General features: G+C 46.4%; 1 protein-coding gene across 1 annotated transcript in view; it reads right to left on the reverse strand.

Annotated features, from left to right (window-relative positions):
- LOC148341911 (uncharacterized) overlaps nucleotides 1-15649 on the reverse strand; it is a 51682-nt gene that overhangs the window by 27417 nt on the left and 8616 nt on the right. The window contains exon 4 of the mRNA XM_088287989.1: nucleotides 11762-12701. Coding sequence (XP_088144115.1) covers nucleotides 11762-12701 — 940 coding nt within the window. The remainder of the gene's footprint in view (nucleotides 1-11761; nucleotides 12702-15649) is intronic.

Raw genomic sequence — 15649 nt, forward strand, 5'->3', positions numbered from 1 at the left:
GACGTAGACAGCTCCAAGAACCGCTGCAGTCTTCACCTCCTATTGTCTCCCGAATGCCTCCCTCCACCTCCAGGCTGTGCCAACTCTGATTCTGTCAACTGGGCGAGGGTGTAGAGACAGTAAAACAATTGGAGGAGCTGTGGAGCAGAGCCCAAAATCAGTCGGGCCCCGTGTCCACAACCCCTCCGGCAGAGACGCACACAGAGCTACCTCTCCCGAGTGACCGTCTTGTGAAATTTTGAAATTTAGTCACGTTCCCAAAACCGAAGAATTTGTAGTGGGTGCTGAAGTATGATACCCTGTTAGTGACGCGGAGTATTCAACATTCGTAATAGACGTCTGAACCCAGCCAACCGCCTCTACACACCGCTTTACCATGGGGCCTAGATCTTTAGTATGAAGACGCGCATCAATAGTCAATGTGATTTGTGGCTCAGTGAAAGTAAACAATTCATACCATTTCTGCTGCTCATGGACAAGGCATGCATGCGAGGCAACGCCGGTAGACATAACACATATATAATCCTAATGCAAGATGAACTCCTGACTAAATTTGGATGAATGCATTTTGATAAACCAAATCATGTGTGCGATCATATGTACAGTGTACAATGTACTGGGTCAATTGGTGAATGGGTGGAGGTTGGATCAGGAACAGGGCATACCCACCGCGGGAGGATGGAGAACCAGGTTTCAGAGCTGCCCTCAGATGTTTCAGTTCAGCCAGTGGAATGGAGTAGAGCTCCGCGGCCCCCTGTCATGGAATGGGGTACCAGCGGGTTGGTGTCAAGAGTGCGTTGGGAGTGGGTAACGGTGGCGCCCCCTGTGCTGGTTGAGCTCTGGGCGACAGGAATGGCACCGGACCAGAGAATGGCACATTCCAGAAAGTGGCTCGGTATGGACAGCTCATCACCCAGTGACCCCGCAGCAAGAGCACACCCCACTCACAACCCCCGTCTATAACCACCACTACCTCTGTTACCGCAATCCTGACCTCGTTGACCGGCCGGGTACGGACAGCCAGTCTGCTGTGGTGCCGCGTCAACCGAACCTTGCCTAGGAGCAGCAGAAGCGGAAGGCGCAGGTGCAAAGGGAGCTGCATGCATTAGCTGCCCCACCCCTTTTTTTTCATTTTTTTTATTTTATCATTTTTAGCCCTCTTGGCCACCTGAACCTGCAAGTACAACAATTTTTAGTAACTGTAAAATATTTGCTTGTAGGACTGATTTTCAGGAGTTGATAACCGCTGCAGTATGTCCAGTTAGAACACAATATTGTCCAGATGAGGAATAATCAAACCAGTTTGGTCCATGTAAACTTTAATTTGTTTCGATATGGATGTGTGTATGTGTGTGTGGTTTATGCTAATGCACGCAAACCTTGTGGTTGGATGGCTTCGGAGAGAATGACTGTACATCCCTTGTCTGTTACCTTTCGTGGGTCCTAAAATAGGTGGCTAAAAACATGCCCATCTAAAATTCAATTGTATGAACAGGCGAGCCACCAGAGGGTGCTACAACGGCATACTACAAAACAACCTGACCTTTTTAACAGCCGCCCCCAAATCTGAGAAGCAGATTTGTATTCCTTGAAGCCAGTTAATTGTCTTCTTCTGGTGGAAAGGCGGGCAACTTTATGAGGCGAGACATCAGTCTTACGAAAATTTTGTCATTCACGCGAACCTCTGCCGGTCGGATCCTATTGTCTCTTCCCTGTATAGTAGTCTTAACTATTCCGACAAGCCAAAGGGCTCTCGGAGACTGTGGGTCCACCAACATCATCACAGCTCCGACCCTGAGGTCATCCTTGTCCTCTGTCCATTTGTTACGAGTTTGTAAGGCGGGCAGGTGATTTTGTGTGAAGCATTTCCAAAACTGGTCATCGAGAATTTGACTATGTCTCCAACGCTTCCTGCTCAGAAGATCGGATTCGGGGTACACCACCTGTGGCAGAGATGAATCATGCCGCCCCGTCAAGAGTGTATTTGGTGTAATGGGATCGGGATCTGCGATGTCAGATGGGTCATGATGGGTTTGAGTGACCCAAAGTTTTGTACTTTCCGATGTGCACTCAACGGGAAGGTGTTCAAGCGTTTCTGGGTGACTGGTTGCCCACTGCCTGAGTTCAAATCCACCTTCTGCCAGCAAATCTCGTAGTTTGTTGGCTAGTGACTTAGCTTTCTCGACTGATGGTAAACTTTTCAGCCAATTGTCTACGTAGAGACAACGCTCAATTGCCGCACGCACATCTTCATTAGGTTGACTGTTATTTGTCACATGAGTTTGCAAAGCAAACGTAGCACAGCAAGGGCTTGAGACGGTTCCGAACAACAGAACTAACCAATGGTACACTTCAGGGGGTTCAGTCACTGTGTTCCGCCAGAGAAATCTCAGGTACGACTGATCTTCGGGAAGGAGACGCATCTGGTGGGACATTCCCTTTATGTCGCTGCTAATGGACACCATATTCTTTCTGAACCGCAACAAGATCCCCAAAGGACTTGAGGTGAGTCTGGGGCCGGGCAGCAGATGTTCATTCGGTGATAGTCCTTTATACTTGAGTGAACAGTTAAACACTATTCGGTTTTTGGCATTGTGCGTTACCGTGTGATGGGGAATGTACCAACCTTCGCTGGATTCGACTTCGTCAGGTGTGATTTTCTTGATGTATCCCAAGGTGGGTAGCTTGTTGATCTCGTTTTTATAAGCTATCAACTTACTATTATCCTTTGTTAACCTTTTCTCCATACTGCGTGAATGAGGTAGAACAGCTTCTTTGGGTGCGACCAGCTGTGGCAGATTCTTTCTCCACGACAAGAGTGTGGTATATCTGGAGGCACCATTTACGTCACCCTTGACGGGTTTTTGGGATAACGTCTCGAGTGCTTCAGTGTCATCCCTGGACCTGGTAACCACCCTCTCACTTCGATAAGGCAAGATGTCCAACTGCCATAAACGTTCGACATGAGTAAGAAGATTGGCTTGGGGTGGCTGAGTGGAGGTGAAATGGCATTGCGCGGAGTGGGGGGAATGCTTCAGGTACCTGGAAGGACCTTGCAGGGTCCAGCCCATCGCTGTCTTGATTGCAGCTGGACCGTCAAGTGGTCCGCGCCGGACACGCTCTGTTGGTAGGATGAGGTGTGGATGGTCCGACCCTATTAGGAGCAGTGGTTGTGCATTATATATTTCAGGGATTGGCAACTCTCTCAGGTGGTGATATTTCGTCTTGAGGGCGGCTACTGGGTAGGAATGACTTCCTAGAGCTAGCTCTTTAGCTGTAAAGGCATCTTGTATTTGGTATTTATAATTGGGATTGGTCGCTGAGGACACGGTGAATGACACAGAGGCACCATGAATGATACAGACATCTTGCCGTACAGTGCGCAGGTGTAAGTCCTCCGGGCTCCCCAGGATACCTAATGCTTGAGCTGCCTCGTGAAGTAGAAAAGAACGCTCCGATCCATCATCGAGCACAGCATGGGTGTCGAGTGATGCATCTCCATGTCTCAGGGTGACAGGAATAATTTTGAGCAGCACTTTATTGTGTCCAATTGGTCTGTCCACATAGAGTGTTTCGGCGGTAGAATTTATTGCACGGGGGCTGTCGGCCATGATCGGATGGATGGATGTGGTAGTGGGAAATTCACCGGCATTTACCTCATGAAGCACTTCCAAGTGTTTCCCTTTGCATTTATTACATCTTGCCTTTAAAGTGCATTGTGATGAGAAATGGTTACGCCCACATCTCCAGCACCTCTTGTATGTCTTAATCCAGTTATTAATTTGCTCTTTTGTGAGAATCTTAAAGTTTGTACACTGGTTGAGATAGTGTTGAGTGGTGTTACAGAATGGGCAGAATTTCTTTGGTTCTATTGTAGTTTCTTCGGGTTCGCATGTAACTGTTGTGCTTTCTATTTGATTATGATCACTACCAAGGAGAACAAATGTACCTCTAGGCCTAACCCCTTGTGCTTGCTCTTTCTTGGTGAAAGGGCGGTCTCTGCTGGCGGTTTGGGGGGACTGCATACTATCATCTTGTACCCTGACTTCGTATTCGAGCCAATCTGATAAGTGTACTAAGGTAGGGATGGGGGTTCTAAGAGGGTTAATATGTCTCTTGAAATCTGCTCTGAGATGATGCGGCAACTTAGTTAATACTCGGGTGACATGTGATCCACATTTTAGCTCCGTTTGGCCTATGTCACCCAACTGGTCCAGCATTCCTACTAGGGCCCGAACCTTTAGAGCAAACTTTCTGAATGATTTTATGTCACCGCTCTTGATGTTCGGTTCATCCATAAGCTGGGCGATACGCTTCAGTGCTAACTGATGGGGCTGACCATATTGTTCATTAAGAGCATCCATAGTGTCACTGTATGGATAACGACTGCTACAGTACGAATCGGCTATAAGTAGTGCCTCCTCTAGCCTGAGATGATCTAGTAAAATCTGGTATTTAAATTGTTCTGTCGCATCCCGTGACAGGAGATTATCGAGTGCGACCCTAAGACGTGTGAACTCTCGTGGGTCTTCATTTACAAAATGGGGAATAGTAGGAGTTGGCCCTCGATATGTTGGTTCACCACGAGGTGGTGAAAATGTACGTTGGCGTGTATTGTATCTAGGGGGGTCATATCTGTTCTCTGGACTATCACTTTGTGGGTTGTAGCTTGAATCAATGTAGGTGGACATGATTCGTCTTTGATCGCCTGACTCATAGTGATGCTGGTGGTGAGAATAATACTGTCTATTACGCTGCTGGGTGAGTTCATGACGGCATTCACGTAGATTCTGAGACTCATGGTCACGCTGGCAATGGTGTGAAATTGAAAGTTCACGACGGTGATAGTGAGGACTTGCAGACTCACGAAGATGTTGACGCGAACTTGAAGCTTCACTACGGTGGCTGCGCGGACTTGGAGGCTCGCGACGACGATGATGTGGACGACGGTGCTGACGTGGACTTGAAGACTCACAACGAGGTTGATGAGGGCGACGACGTGGACTTGGAGACTCACGACGGCGTGGACTTGGAGACTCACGACGACATGGACTTGGAGACTCACGAAGGCGTGGACGCGGAGACTCACGACGGCGTGGACGCGGAGACTCACGGCGGCGTCGACACGGAGACTCACGACGCTGCTGACGTGGACGTGGGGACTCGCGACGATGTTGATGAGCACGGTGACGTGGGCTTGGAGACTTACACCGACGTTGGCGTGGACTTGGAGAGTCACGACGGTGCTGTTGTGCCCTTGAAGACTCACGATGACGATGATGATGTGGGCTTGAAGACTCACGACGGCGTTGGCGTGGACTTGAAGACTCACGGCGGTGTTGCTGATGAAGATGACGTGGACTTGGAGGTTCACGACGGTGTGGATGAGGACGATGACGTGGACTTGAAGACTTACGACGACGTGGACTTGGAGACTCACGACGATGCTGACGTGGGCTTGAAGACTCACGACGATGCTGACATGGACTTGTGGACTCACAACGATGCTGATGTGGACTTGGAGACTCACGGCGATGCTGACGTGGACTTGAGGACTCACGACGATGCTGACGTGGACTTGAAGACTTACGACGACGTGGACTTGGAGACTCACAACGATGCTGATGTGGACTTGAAGACTCACGACGATGCTGACGTGGACTTGGAGACTCACGACGATGCTGACGTGGACTTGAAGACTCACGACGATGCTGACGTGGACTTGAAGACTCACGACAATGCTGACGTGGACTTGTGGACTCACAACGATGCTGATGTGGACTTGAAGATTCACGACGATGCTGACGTGGACTTGGAGACTCACGACGATGCTGACGTGGACTTGTGGACTCACAACGATGCTGATGTGGACTTGAAGACTCACGATGATGTTGACGTGGACTTGGAGACTCACGACGATGCTGACGTGGACTTGAAGACTCACGACGATGCTGACGTGGACTTGGAGACTCACGACGATGCTGACGTGGACTTGAAGACTCACGACGATGCTGACGTGGACTTGAAGACTCACGACGGCGTTGGCGTGGACTTGAAGACTCACGACGGTGTTGCTGATGAAGATGACGTGGACTTGGAGGTTCACGACGTTGCTGACGTGGACTTGAGGACTCACGACGGCGTGGACTTGGAGACTCACGACGATGCTGACGTGGACTTGAAGACTCACGACGACATTGGCGTGATGACTCTTTATTTCTAAGACTGTTTTCACCACTCATTTGTACTGCTTCTTGATTCTTTGGTGGTTGTATTGACTGATCGTATGTCAAACAGGAGATTATGGTCTCTTCCGCTGGACTGTCTTCAGAAAATTCTTGTTCATTTACAGATTCCATTAGTTGAGTATGTTCAGAGTCATTCTCGTGATGTTCAGTTGTAACATCATAGTCTTTTAAGTAGTGTGGAGGGTGAGTTAAACGTTTAGGTCTGGTTTGTGCTTCTTCCTGAGAGGACATCGTTGTCTGCAGTAATTATCGAATCCGGCTCGAAGGACCATGTAAAATATTTGCTTGTAGGACTGATTTTCAGGAGTTGATAACCGCTGCAGTATGTCCAGTTAGAACACAATATTGTCCAGATGAGGAATAATCAAACCAGTTTGGTCCATGTAAACTTTAATTTGTTTCGATATGGATGTGTGTATGTGTGTGTGGTTTATGCTAATGCACGCAAACCTTGTGGTTGGATGGCTTCGGAGAGAATGACTGTACATCCCTTGTCTGTTACCTTTCGTGGGTCCTAAAATAGGTGGCTAAAAACATGCCCATCTAAAATTCAATTGTATGAACAGGCGAGCCACCAGAGGGTGCTACAACGGCATACTACAAAACAACCTGACCTTTTTAACAGTAACGCTCCTTAATCCAATCCCACATTTTCATTTTCTGATGTCGTGCAAAATGATGTAAAAAAAATGTGTTCTCCTGAGACTGATTAGCATTTTTTCATTGATGGACTGTTTCACATGATGTCCGTAACCGGAAGGACACGCCCTAAGGACGGCCAACTGGAACAGCTGCGGAATTACGACATTATTGGATGGGTCACTGCCGGAAGTCTCACTCCATTCACGTCTCGCCCTGGCCACATAGACCAGGCCTGTCTCCTCCGCTCCCCACCTGAAAGATACAGCAACATCGGCCCCAACGGGGCCAGAAATATCTGATGCACGGCACGGCCAATCTCACCTGAGGTGTCCCCATTCAGCCGGTGACCGTCATGCTGGTCTGTAGGTCTGGCCTCGGCCTCAAGTAAGGACAGTTCCTGACAAGTAAATTTTGTCCCGCATGTAACTCTGTAATCTCCTCTACGAAGAACCTACCCTTGCGTTAAGTGAGTATTTTTCATAGAAACAGCGCCACCGCCCCCTTAACTGAAATTAACCTCAAGTATCACCGCTGTGGTGCCGTATATTATGGAAAAGTCTTAACAATACAACAAAATTCTGCTCTATCCTGGACTAGGTGTGTGTTATCTATTCGTGCACCCAATGTGAATATTAAAACTGCGGAGCACATGAGCAGGCTAAAGCAACAACTATATCTTAATCTGTTTTCATGGAACCTAACTTAGAATATCTTATATCTCCCTCCTTGTTGAGGAGAAACTCCGGGATGGGCGTGATGAGACGCTATTTGAAGCGTTCTCCGGCCTTGTGGTCACACAGGTCACATGTCACCTCAAACCTGTGGAGAGAACTGGAGGAGTGGCACTTGCCAGTGAGAAGGGGTAAATTACCTCCCTTCTGAAAATTTCAGTTTTGCATAAATTTTGTGTAATAATGTCAATCAATCATTCACTTGATGCTTGAATTTGATTAGTCCAATCTGTCTCCAATAACAATTTGAAAATCAGTACTTGGGAGTGCAATAGGGATTCAGGTTGATCAGACCTGTCCGCCGATTGCATCCTACGTGCTGTTAGGGCTTGCCGGTGCCCTCAATCAGGTTTCTTTCCTGAGGCCCGTCCCTTAAACATTCACTCAAAAACCACGTAGACATACAAACACTTTTTCTGTCAGACTTTCATTTACCAAAAAGATACTTTCCAATTCCACACAGAGACCCCTCCCTCGGCGCTAATTTAGCCTCAATTTAGCCAGCGTATGCCAAAGTTTACCACTGTGCGTTTGTGGATTTTCCCATTCAGTCTCCGTGAAATCGTTTCTCCTGTTCCTCCTGGACGTAGCTGATGATCCTGCACCTGTGACGTCAAACAGCTCATAGATGCGGATGTTAGCATTCTGGTATTTCTGGAATGCTGTCTTGTCCCTTAAAAGTTGTCATGTCAGGGCTGGTGTCGCATAGTCATAAAACATCTGTCGTCCACCTTTGTTACATTTGATACACATCAGTTAATAAATCAGCTGCCGAACTATTTAATCCAACTTTATACTTGGCAAACCTCTCATCAATTGCTAGACATCTCCTGTTCTAAAGATTTTCTTTAAACATGATCATAAAATGTTTCAATTAAAACCTATCCCCAAAACCTAATCCCTTTGCGTCATGGTCCTTTTTGTCCTGTCATGTTTTTGTTTTGTGTTTGCCCAGCTGGAGTGGGGGCGTTTCCTTCCAGCGCTTGTTCCTGTTCATGTCGTCATGGCTGGAGAGACGCGGCCAAAAGACGCGCCGTATCAAAGGGCGCAGTCCCAGGTGAGGGTGCTATTTCTGTATTTGATACATAGATAGAACGCACCGTATCATTGGGCGCAAACAGAACCAAGCAACCGAGCAGTCGCGCTAGCTGCTCAGTCGCGCTAGCGTGTTTTTAAAATGGCAGCGGGAGTTCAGTGGTATTTTATTTTAGCTTTTAACAACGTGCTGAAGTTGTCCTTATCCAAAAATGCACCAAGTCCATTTCTTCTCTATCAAAGATAAACAGAGGGACAGTTCTCCACTAAACACGAGAGTCATTATCAGTCTGCCTCGCCGTCTCGCTGCGGCGCAGCCCCTCAGATGGGATGCTGACACAATGCCGGCGTGAGCAAGTCACTAATCAACAAACGATGTGCGGTCACGGAGTTACATTAAAACTAAAACTATCACCCCAAATCAACTGAATAGCATAATAGTGTAGGCCCAGCAAAATTACACCTCCCAGATTACCATACAATACCTTAGTTAACATGCATGCACACTAAAACAGAAGATAGCACGGCTAGCGTGGCTAGCTGTTTTTAAAAAGGCAACAGGAGCAAAACTGAGTTTGGTTGTATTTTATTTAACAAGGTACTCACATTAATATTGATCAGTCATCCACAAATCCTTCAAAATCATCGTCTTCCGTATCAGATACAAACAGTTGGGCAAGTTCTCCCACAAACACGCCAGGTTCCCTCTCGTCATTGTCCGATTCTGTGTCGCTGCTGAGCGGCTCCTCGGATGTAATGACGGCTTTCGCGAAAGCTCTTACAATAGAGCTAGCAGACACGTTCGTCCAAGCACCTACAATCCACTCGCAAATTGTGGCATAACTTGCTCTTCGCTGTCTCCCAGTCTTTGTGAAGCTGTGTTCGCCCTCCGCCATCCATCGCTCCCACGCAGCACGCAACTTCACTTTGAACGCCCTGTTTATACTAATGTCGAGTGGTTGGAGTTCCTTTGTCAAGCCCTGAGTTCATATGCGTGACTTGGTTTTTCACAGCGGCTGTCAGATGGGCACGCATGGAGTCACAGACCAACAGCGACGGTGACGCGTGGAAAAAACCAACGGGTCTCTTTACGTACACCTCACTCAGCCCCTCTCTCATTTTGTCCTCGTCCATCCAGCCCTTTTGATTGGCCTTGATGATAACGCCGGCAGGAAACTTCTCTTTAGGCAGCGTCTTCCGCTTAAAAATCACCATAGGTGGCAATTTTTGTCCGTTAGCATGGCAAGCTAGCACAACAGTAAAAGCCGACTTCTCGTGCCCCGTTGTGCGGATTGCTACCGTGCTGAGCCCCTTCTTCTCCACAGTGCGGCTCGCCGGGATGTCGAAAGTCAGTTGGTGATGTGACTGGGCTGGATACGTTTGTCGGCAATCTTTTTGCTGCAGTAAGAGCGGAAGGCGACCATCTTCTCCTTGTAATCCTCTGGGAGTTGCTGTGCGACGGTCGTCTTTGCCCGGATGGATAGATGGCGCCGTTTCATAAAACGAAAACACCAAGACGCCCCTCCTTGGAAATGTTCGATGTTCAATTCGCCAGCAAGCATTACTGCCCTCTGTCGAATGGTGATGGTAGATACGCTTCTCCCAGCTCTTCTGTGAGCAGCAATCCATTGCTCGAGCTGGTCTTCCAACACGGGCCACCTTGCCTTGCTTCCACGAAAACTCAGTGTAGTTTTCTTGACTTGGCGGAGTCTGTCTTCCTGCTTCCTCCACTTGCGAACCATGGATTCGTTGATTTTTAATTCCCTCGCAGCTGCTCGATTCCCATGAACATTTGCGTAGCTGATAGCTTGCAGCTTGAACTGTGCTTCGTAAGAGTGTCTCTTCATTGATGCCATTTTTGCTGATTAATTGCCTGAGCAACGTGTTGCACCTGGTATACATAGAGGCATCGGGGCTGCTTTGCACTAGGGGGGTGCCTTTGCATTGTCATTCACGCCCATCTCCCTCTCATATCCGCCTGTTGTCGTTCACGCCCATCGTTCCCTTCTCACGCCCCCTGCTGTCGTTAGCCACGCCCGCCTTCTCTCTCTATAAAAGCGGTGTGCATGCAGTAAATGTTTGCAGTCAGCCCAGCAGTGCACTTGTTGCACTTGGTCCACATAATGGGCGCTCCACCTCAAAAGGCGCCCTGGCTTTCTTGGACGAGTTTCAGGACTTTAAAGTGCGCCTGATGACTGCGAAAATAAGGTAATCCAATGTATAAAAAATATAATATAGCATGAAAAAAAAAATTTGGTATATTTGACAAAATTATACGTTTTTTCCGAAGTGAGATCCTGCTTAGCAACAAACCCCAAACGCTTGATAGAGCTCAATCTAGAAAGTGGTTTTAGCAAGTCAGAAATTTATTCAGAAAGTGAAATATTAAATGTATGTGAGGGCATATTTGAAGAGTTTGAGTTATGTTCAATGAACCATACATATACGAGCCAGCCAAACACAGCGAGAAAACCAGCACTGATTCCAGTCGCCATCAAGTTGCCAACTCCTGACATTCCAAAACCTTTGAGAGAAACTGAGACTATTTGCGTTTCTCTTTCTGGTTCTTTTTATAGTTCAACTTCTAGTTCAGTTTTTCACCTTTTCACACAGCGTAATGAAGGCCAGTTGATCAAGTGGAACAAGTGATTTTATTGATGATTGTGGAAGGCACCGATTTCATAAGCACCGTTTCTTCTCACACCTTTTCCATTAAGTATGATTAAAAAGACAACTGAAAAGCATAACGTTAACAAATGTTGTTCCAGGCAAAGGCAATTAATTTCCTTTACATGTTTGATGTAAACACACAAAAAACTCATCATCACTCAGACACAATGGTTCTTCTGACACTGATCACATTGGCTTAATGTCAATAAAAAAGCTTTGCAAAATTCAATATAACATATTTGATTCAAAATCACATTTACATCTTACCACAAAGAGTCAGTTCCTTCAGTTTTTTGTTGTCTTTTTTTAAGCTTCAAGGATCGCTGCAATTCTCACCAGCACAATTGTGACTCTCAGCACCATTTTTAGAAAATAATTTTTTAGCACAAACCCTGCAACTGAATGGCTTGTCTCCAGTGTGTGTTCTTGTGTGGCTCGTTAAATACGACTTACGATAGAAACTCTTTCCACAAACTGAGCAGGAAAAGGGTTTTTCGCCACCGTGCGTTCTTGCGTGCCTTGTTAAAGTTGATTTTTGAGTGAAACTTTTCCTACAAACTGAGCAGGAAAAAGGTTTTTCTCCACTATGGGTTCTTGCGTGTTCTGTTAAATGTGCCTTTTGAGAGAAGCATTTCCCACAAACTGAGCAAGAAAAAGGTTTTTCTCCACTGTGCGTTCTTGTGTGGATTGTTATCTCAAACATTCGAGAGAAGCTTTTGCCACAAACTGAGCAAGAAAAAGGTTTTTCTCCAGTGTGCGTTCTTGTGTGCCTTACTAAATGAGACTTTCGAGAGAAGCATTTGCCACAAACTGAGCATGAAAAGGGTTTTTCTCCACTGTGTGTTCTTGTGTGCCTTACTAGAGACTTTTGAGTGAAGCATTTACCGCAAATTGAGCAGGAAAGAGGTTTTTCTCCACTGCGTGTTCTTGTGTGGATTGTTAGATCAAACTTTCGAGAGAAGCTTTTGCCACAAACTGAGCATGAAAAGGGTTTTTCTCCACTGTGTGTTCTTGTGTGCCTTACTAAATGAGACTTTTGAGTGAAGCATTTACCGCAAATTGAGCATGAAAAAGTTTTTTCTCCACTGTGTGTTCTTGTGTGCCGTTTTAAAGACAACTTTGAAGTTGATGATTTCCCACACTGAGAACATACCCAATTGTCAGTGTGACATGCCCTTTCACCTTTGCCATGCCCATCATCATCATTAGTATCATCATCATCGTCAAGAGCATCTGATAATGTGTCCTCACTATGTGCTTGTGATGGCCCCCAGTGGTCTTCATCACCTTCTGTTGTCACGTGATGACTTGAGCTGCTGCTTGTCGGCTCCGGCCCTCTGTTGTCCTCACTCTCATCCTTGTTTTCATCTTCAGTCTTTATAGGGACAACGTTCACTGGTGACTTGTTGATCTCCTCCTCCTCCTCTTCCTCCTTTTTGATGTGAGTCAAGTCTGGCTCCTCTTTCACGGAACGGAGATCGTATTCACTGACGTCTGCAGGACACAAAAAGACAAATTTGGTTTGGTCAAGTCAAAGCTCAGGCGGCAACTTTGTCTTATATTGTTTCTACCGGACTACCTTGACTTGTGCCTGCCGCATACGGAGCAATGCGTGCGACCCCGATTTGGACCGGACCATGGGGACATTTCACAAAATTACGTCAGACGCAGTAAACCTCCCTTTCCTAGCAGCACAACAGTGATAAAAGAAGCATTTAAAAAGGAAGCACGCTGCGGCTAATGCCCGATTTCATTCCTGACATGGTCACAGACGTTTCCGGAAGCGAGCTGAAGTTAGCACACACAGGCTATTGTGTGCGTCTGATGGAACACCTGTTGTGGGACCCTAACATATTGATGGGGGCCATCGCAACATGTCATTAATAGAATAGAAATCCTTTTCGAGAAATATGTTTACAAGTATTTCTTTTTGCATTTCGAGATAGTTTCATCGTGGGTACTTTTTGCTTCCATTATAATCTGGATACTGTGGTAAATTTCCGCTGTTGATGTGCGGGTCTGGCTCAGCTCCCCTCCGGACAGGTCGCCAGGCAAGGTTGGCTTGGTGATGGAAAAAACTTCTGACACACACCGGTGGTTGGAAGAAGATTTTATTGATCTCAGCTGATGTCAGAAGTTCCCAAAAGAAAAAAGGTGTCCCCTCCTCGCGCCTTCCCTTCTTATAGGGAAGGCAAACAAAGGACATGAATATCTAATTTTCCCTTATTGCATATGCATTTTATCCAGCTGTCTCTTAGCTGACTCCTCAAACTGCCCCCATGGCTGCGGGGCACAGACTCCGCGAAGGTGCGACTTCCCGGCGCCAGACCCCTCTTTTGTAAACCCCCTCCCTGGGACGCAGATAACCCCTGTTCTGCTTCCTGACCCCCCGTAAATAAAGTTAAAGTCTCGTGCCTCTCAGGGCGGCAATCTACGTGTCAAAGGGGGAGTCAGGAAGCCCTGAGGGAGTTCAAAGCAACAGTTGTCATGGCCATAAAATAAGTTGTCTATGTCAGACCTTGTGAAAATACACTACAATACCAAAAAGAATTAAAGGGGCCCTGGCATCATAGTCACTATTTATTGCATGATTTACGTTTGTTTAGTTTTTTTTTCCCCAAAATGACTTTTAGCCTGCTAGTACGTTCCAACATTCCCCTTTTTACTAAAATTTCTCTTTCTAAATACAATTTAAAACAAAATTACGTTTGAAGAGACAAAATCCCTACACATAAGCATTAAGCAACAACACTTTCACTCTGACTTTCATGTTGACATATTTGAATTATGACTGTACACAGTGAACCCCCGGTTATCGCGGTTAATGGGGACCGAGACCACCCGCGAAAACTGAAAATCCGCGAAGTAGTGTCGCACCTTCAAAAAAAAAAAAACACTGTATATAAATACTTCTATATCTATATATAAATATATATATAAATATATATAGGTGCGAAGTAGCAGCACACCTTCCAAAATGCTTAAAAAAAAAAAAAATATATATATATATATATATATACACACACTGGTAGCGAGAGAGAGAGTGAAATTCATGTTATAACAAAAAGAATTATTATTAAAACTTATTATTTTTTTATTCCCCAGCCATTATTTTTGTATTTATTCAATTACTTCTTTTTGTATTTATTTAATTACTTCGACTTTTACCTGCTGGTACGCCGTCCGGTGTGCCCTGTGAATGTTATGATCCTCCAGCAGAGCTGGAGGATTGAACAGGACTCTCCAAACGCAGACCCGGGAAAAAAGGTGGTGATACAAAGATATTTATTATAATCACTATATAGTCAGTGTAATCAGCGCGTTTCGCAGCAGCTGACGGCATGGCGCGAGACGATCGCTGGAGGAACGCCCACACAGCTGAAAAAACAAAAACACGCGGCATGACAGGCACAGATCATGACAGTGAAATGAAAGGTGGCATTCTTCATTTATTTATTTATTCATTCATAACTGACAGCCTCGCGCTCCGCCGGTGCCCGGGCGGAAGGTGCTCCTCTTCGGCTTACTGTGACGCGAGCATGCCCTCCTCCTCGGGAGCTTCCATTCGGTTAAACTTAGGGCCCGCTTGGCACCGCCCGTGCCCGGGGAAGGTGCTCATCTACGGCTTAACTGCCACGCACGCCGGCCGGAGCTCTGATACGGTCTGAACCGCGCGAAACGTCGCCATCAATTGTGTCCGGGGGAACCTGCTCTTCTTCGTCGACTCTCTTCTTCGTCCACTCTCCTCTTCGGCGCACGCCGGCCGTCTAACCGCTTCAGCGCCCGCTTCTGCCGCTCGGCGAAACTACAATGTCCCCGATTATTTTTTAGACCCGCGAAGCACTGAACCCGCGAAAGGTGAAACGCGAAGTAGCGGGGTTTCACTGTATTTGACAAAATGATAGTTTTTTTCCAAAGTGAGATTCTGCTAAGCAACAAACCCCAAACACTTGATAGAGCTCAACCTAGAAAGAGGTTTTAGCCAGTCAGAAATTTATTCAGAAAGTGAAATATTAAATGTATGGGAGGGCATATTTGAAGAGTTTGAGTTTTGTTCAATGGACCATACATATACGAGCCAGCCAAACACAGCGAGAAAACCAGCGCTGACTCCAGTCGCCATCAAGTTGCCAACTCCTGACATCCTAAAACCTTTGAGAGAAACTGAGCCGATTTGCGTTTGTCTTTCTGGTTCTTTTTATAGTTCAACTTCTAGTTCAGTTTTTCACCTTTTCACAGCGTAATGAAAGCCAGTTGAGCAAGTGGAAGAAGTGATTTTATTGATGATTGTGGAAGGTAACGATTTCATAAGCAGAGTTTCTT

Source organism: Idiotropiscis lumnitzeri, chromosome 2 (assembly GCF_059441095.1).
Source record: "Idiotropiscis lumnitzeri isolate Australia: NSW breed Sydney's pygmy pipehorse chromosome 2, RoL_Ilum_1.0, whole genome shotgun sequence".
Classification (NCBI taxonomy): Eukaryota; Metazoa; Chordata; class Actinopteri; order Syngnathiformes; family Syngnathidae; genus Idiotropiscis; species Idiotropiscis lumnitzeri.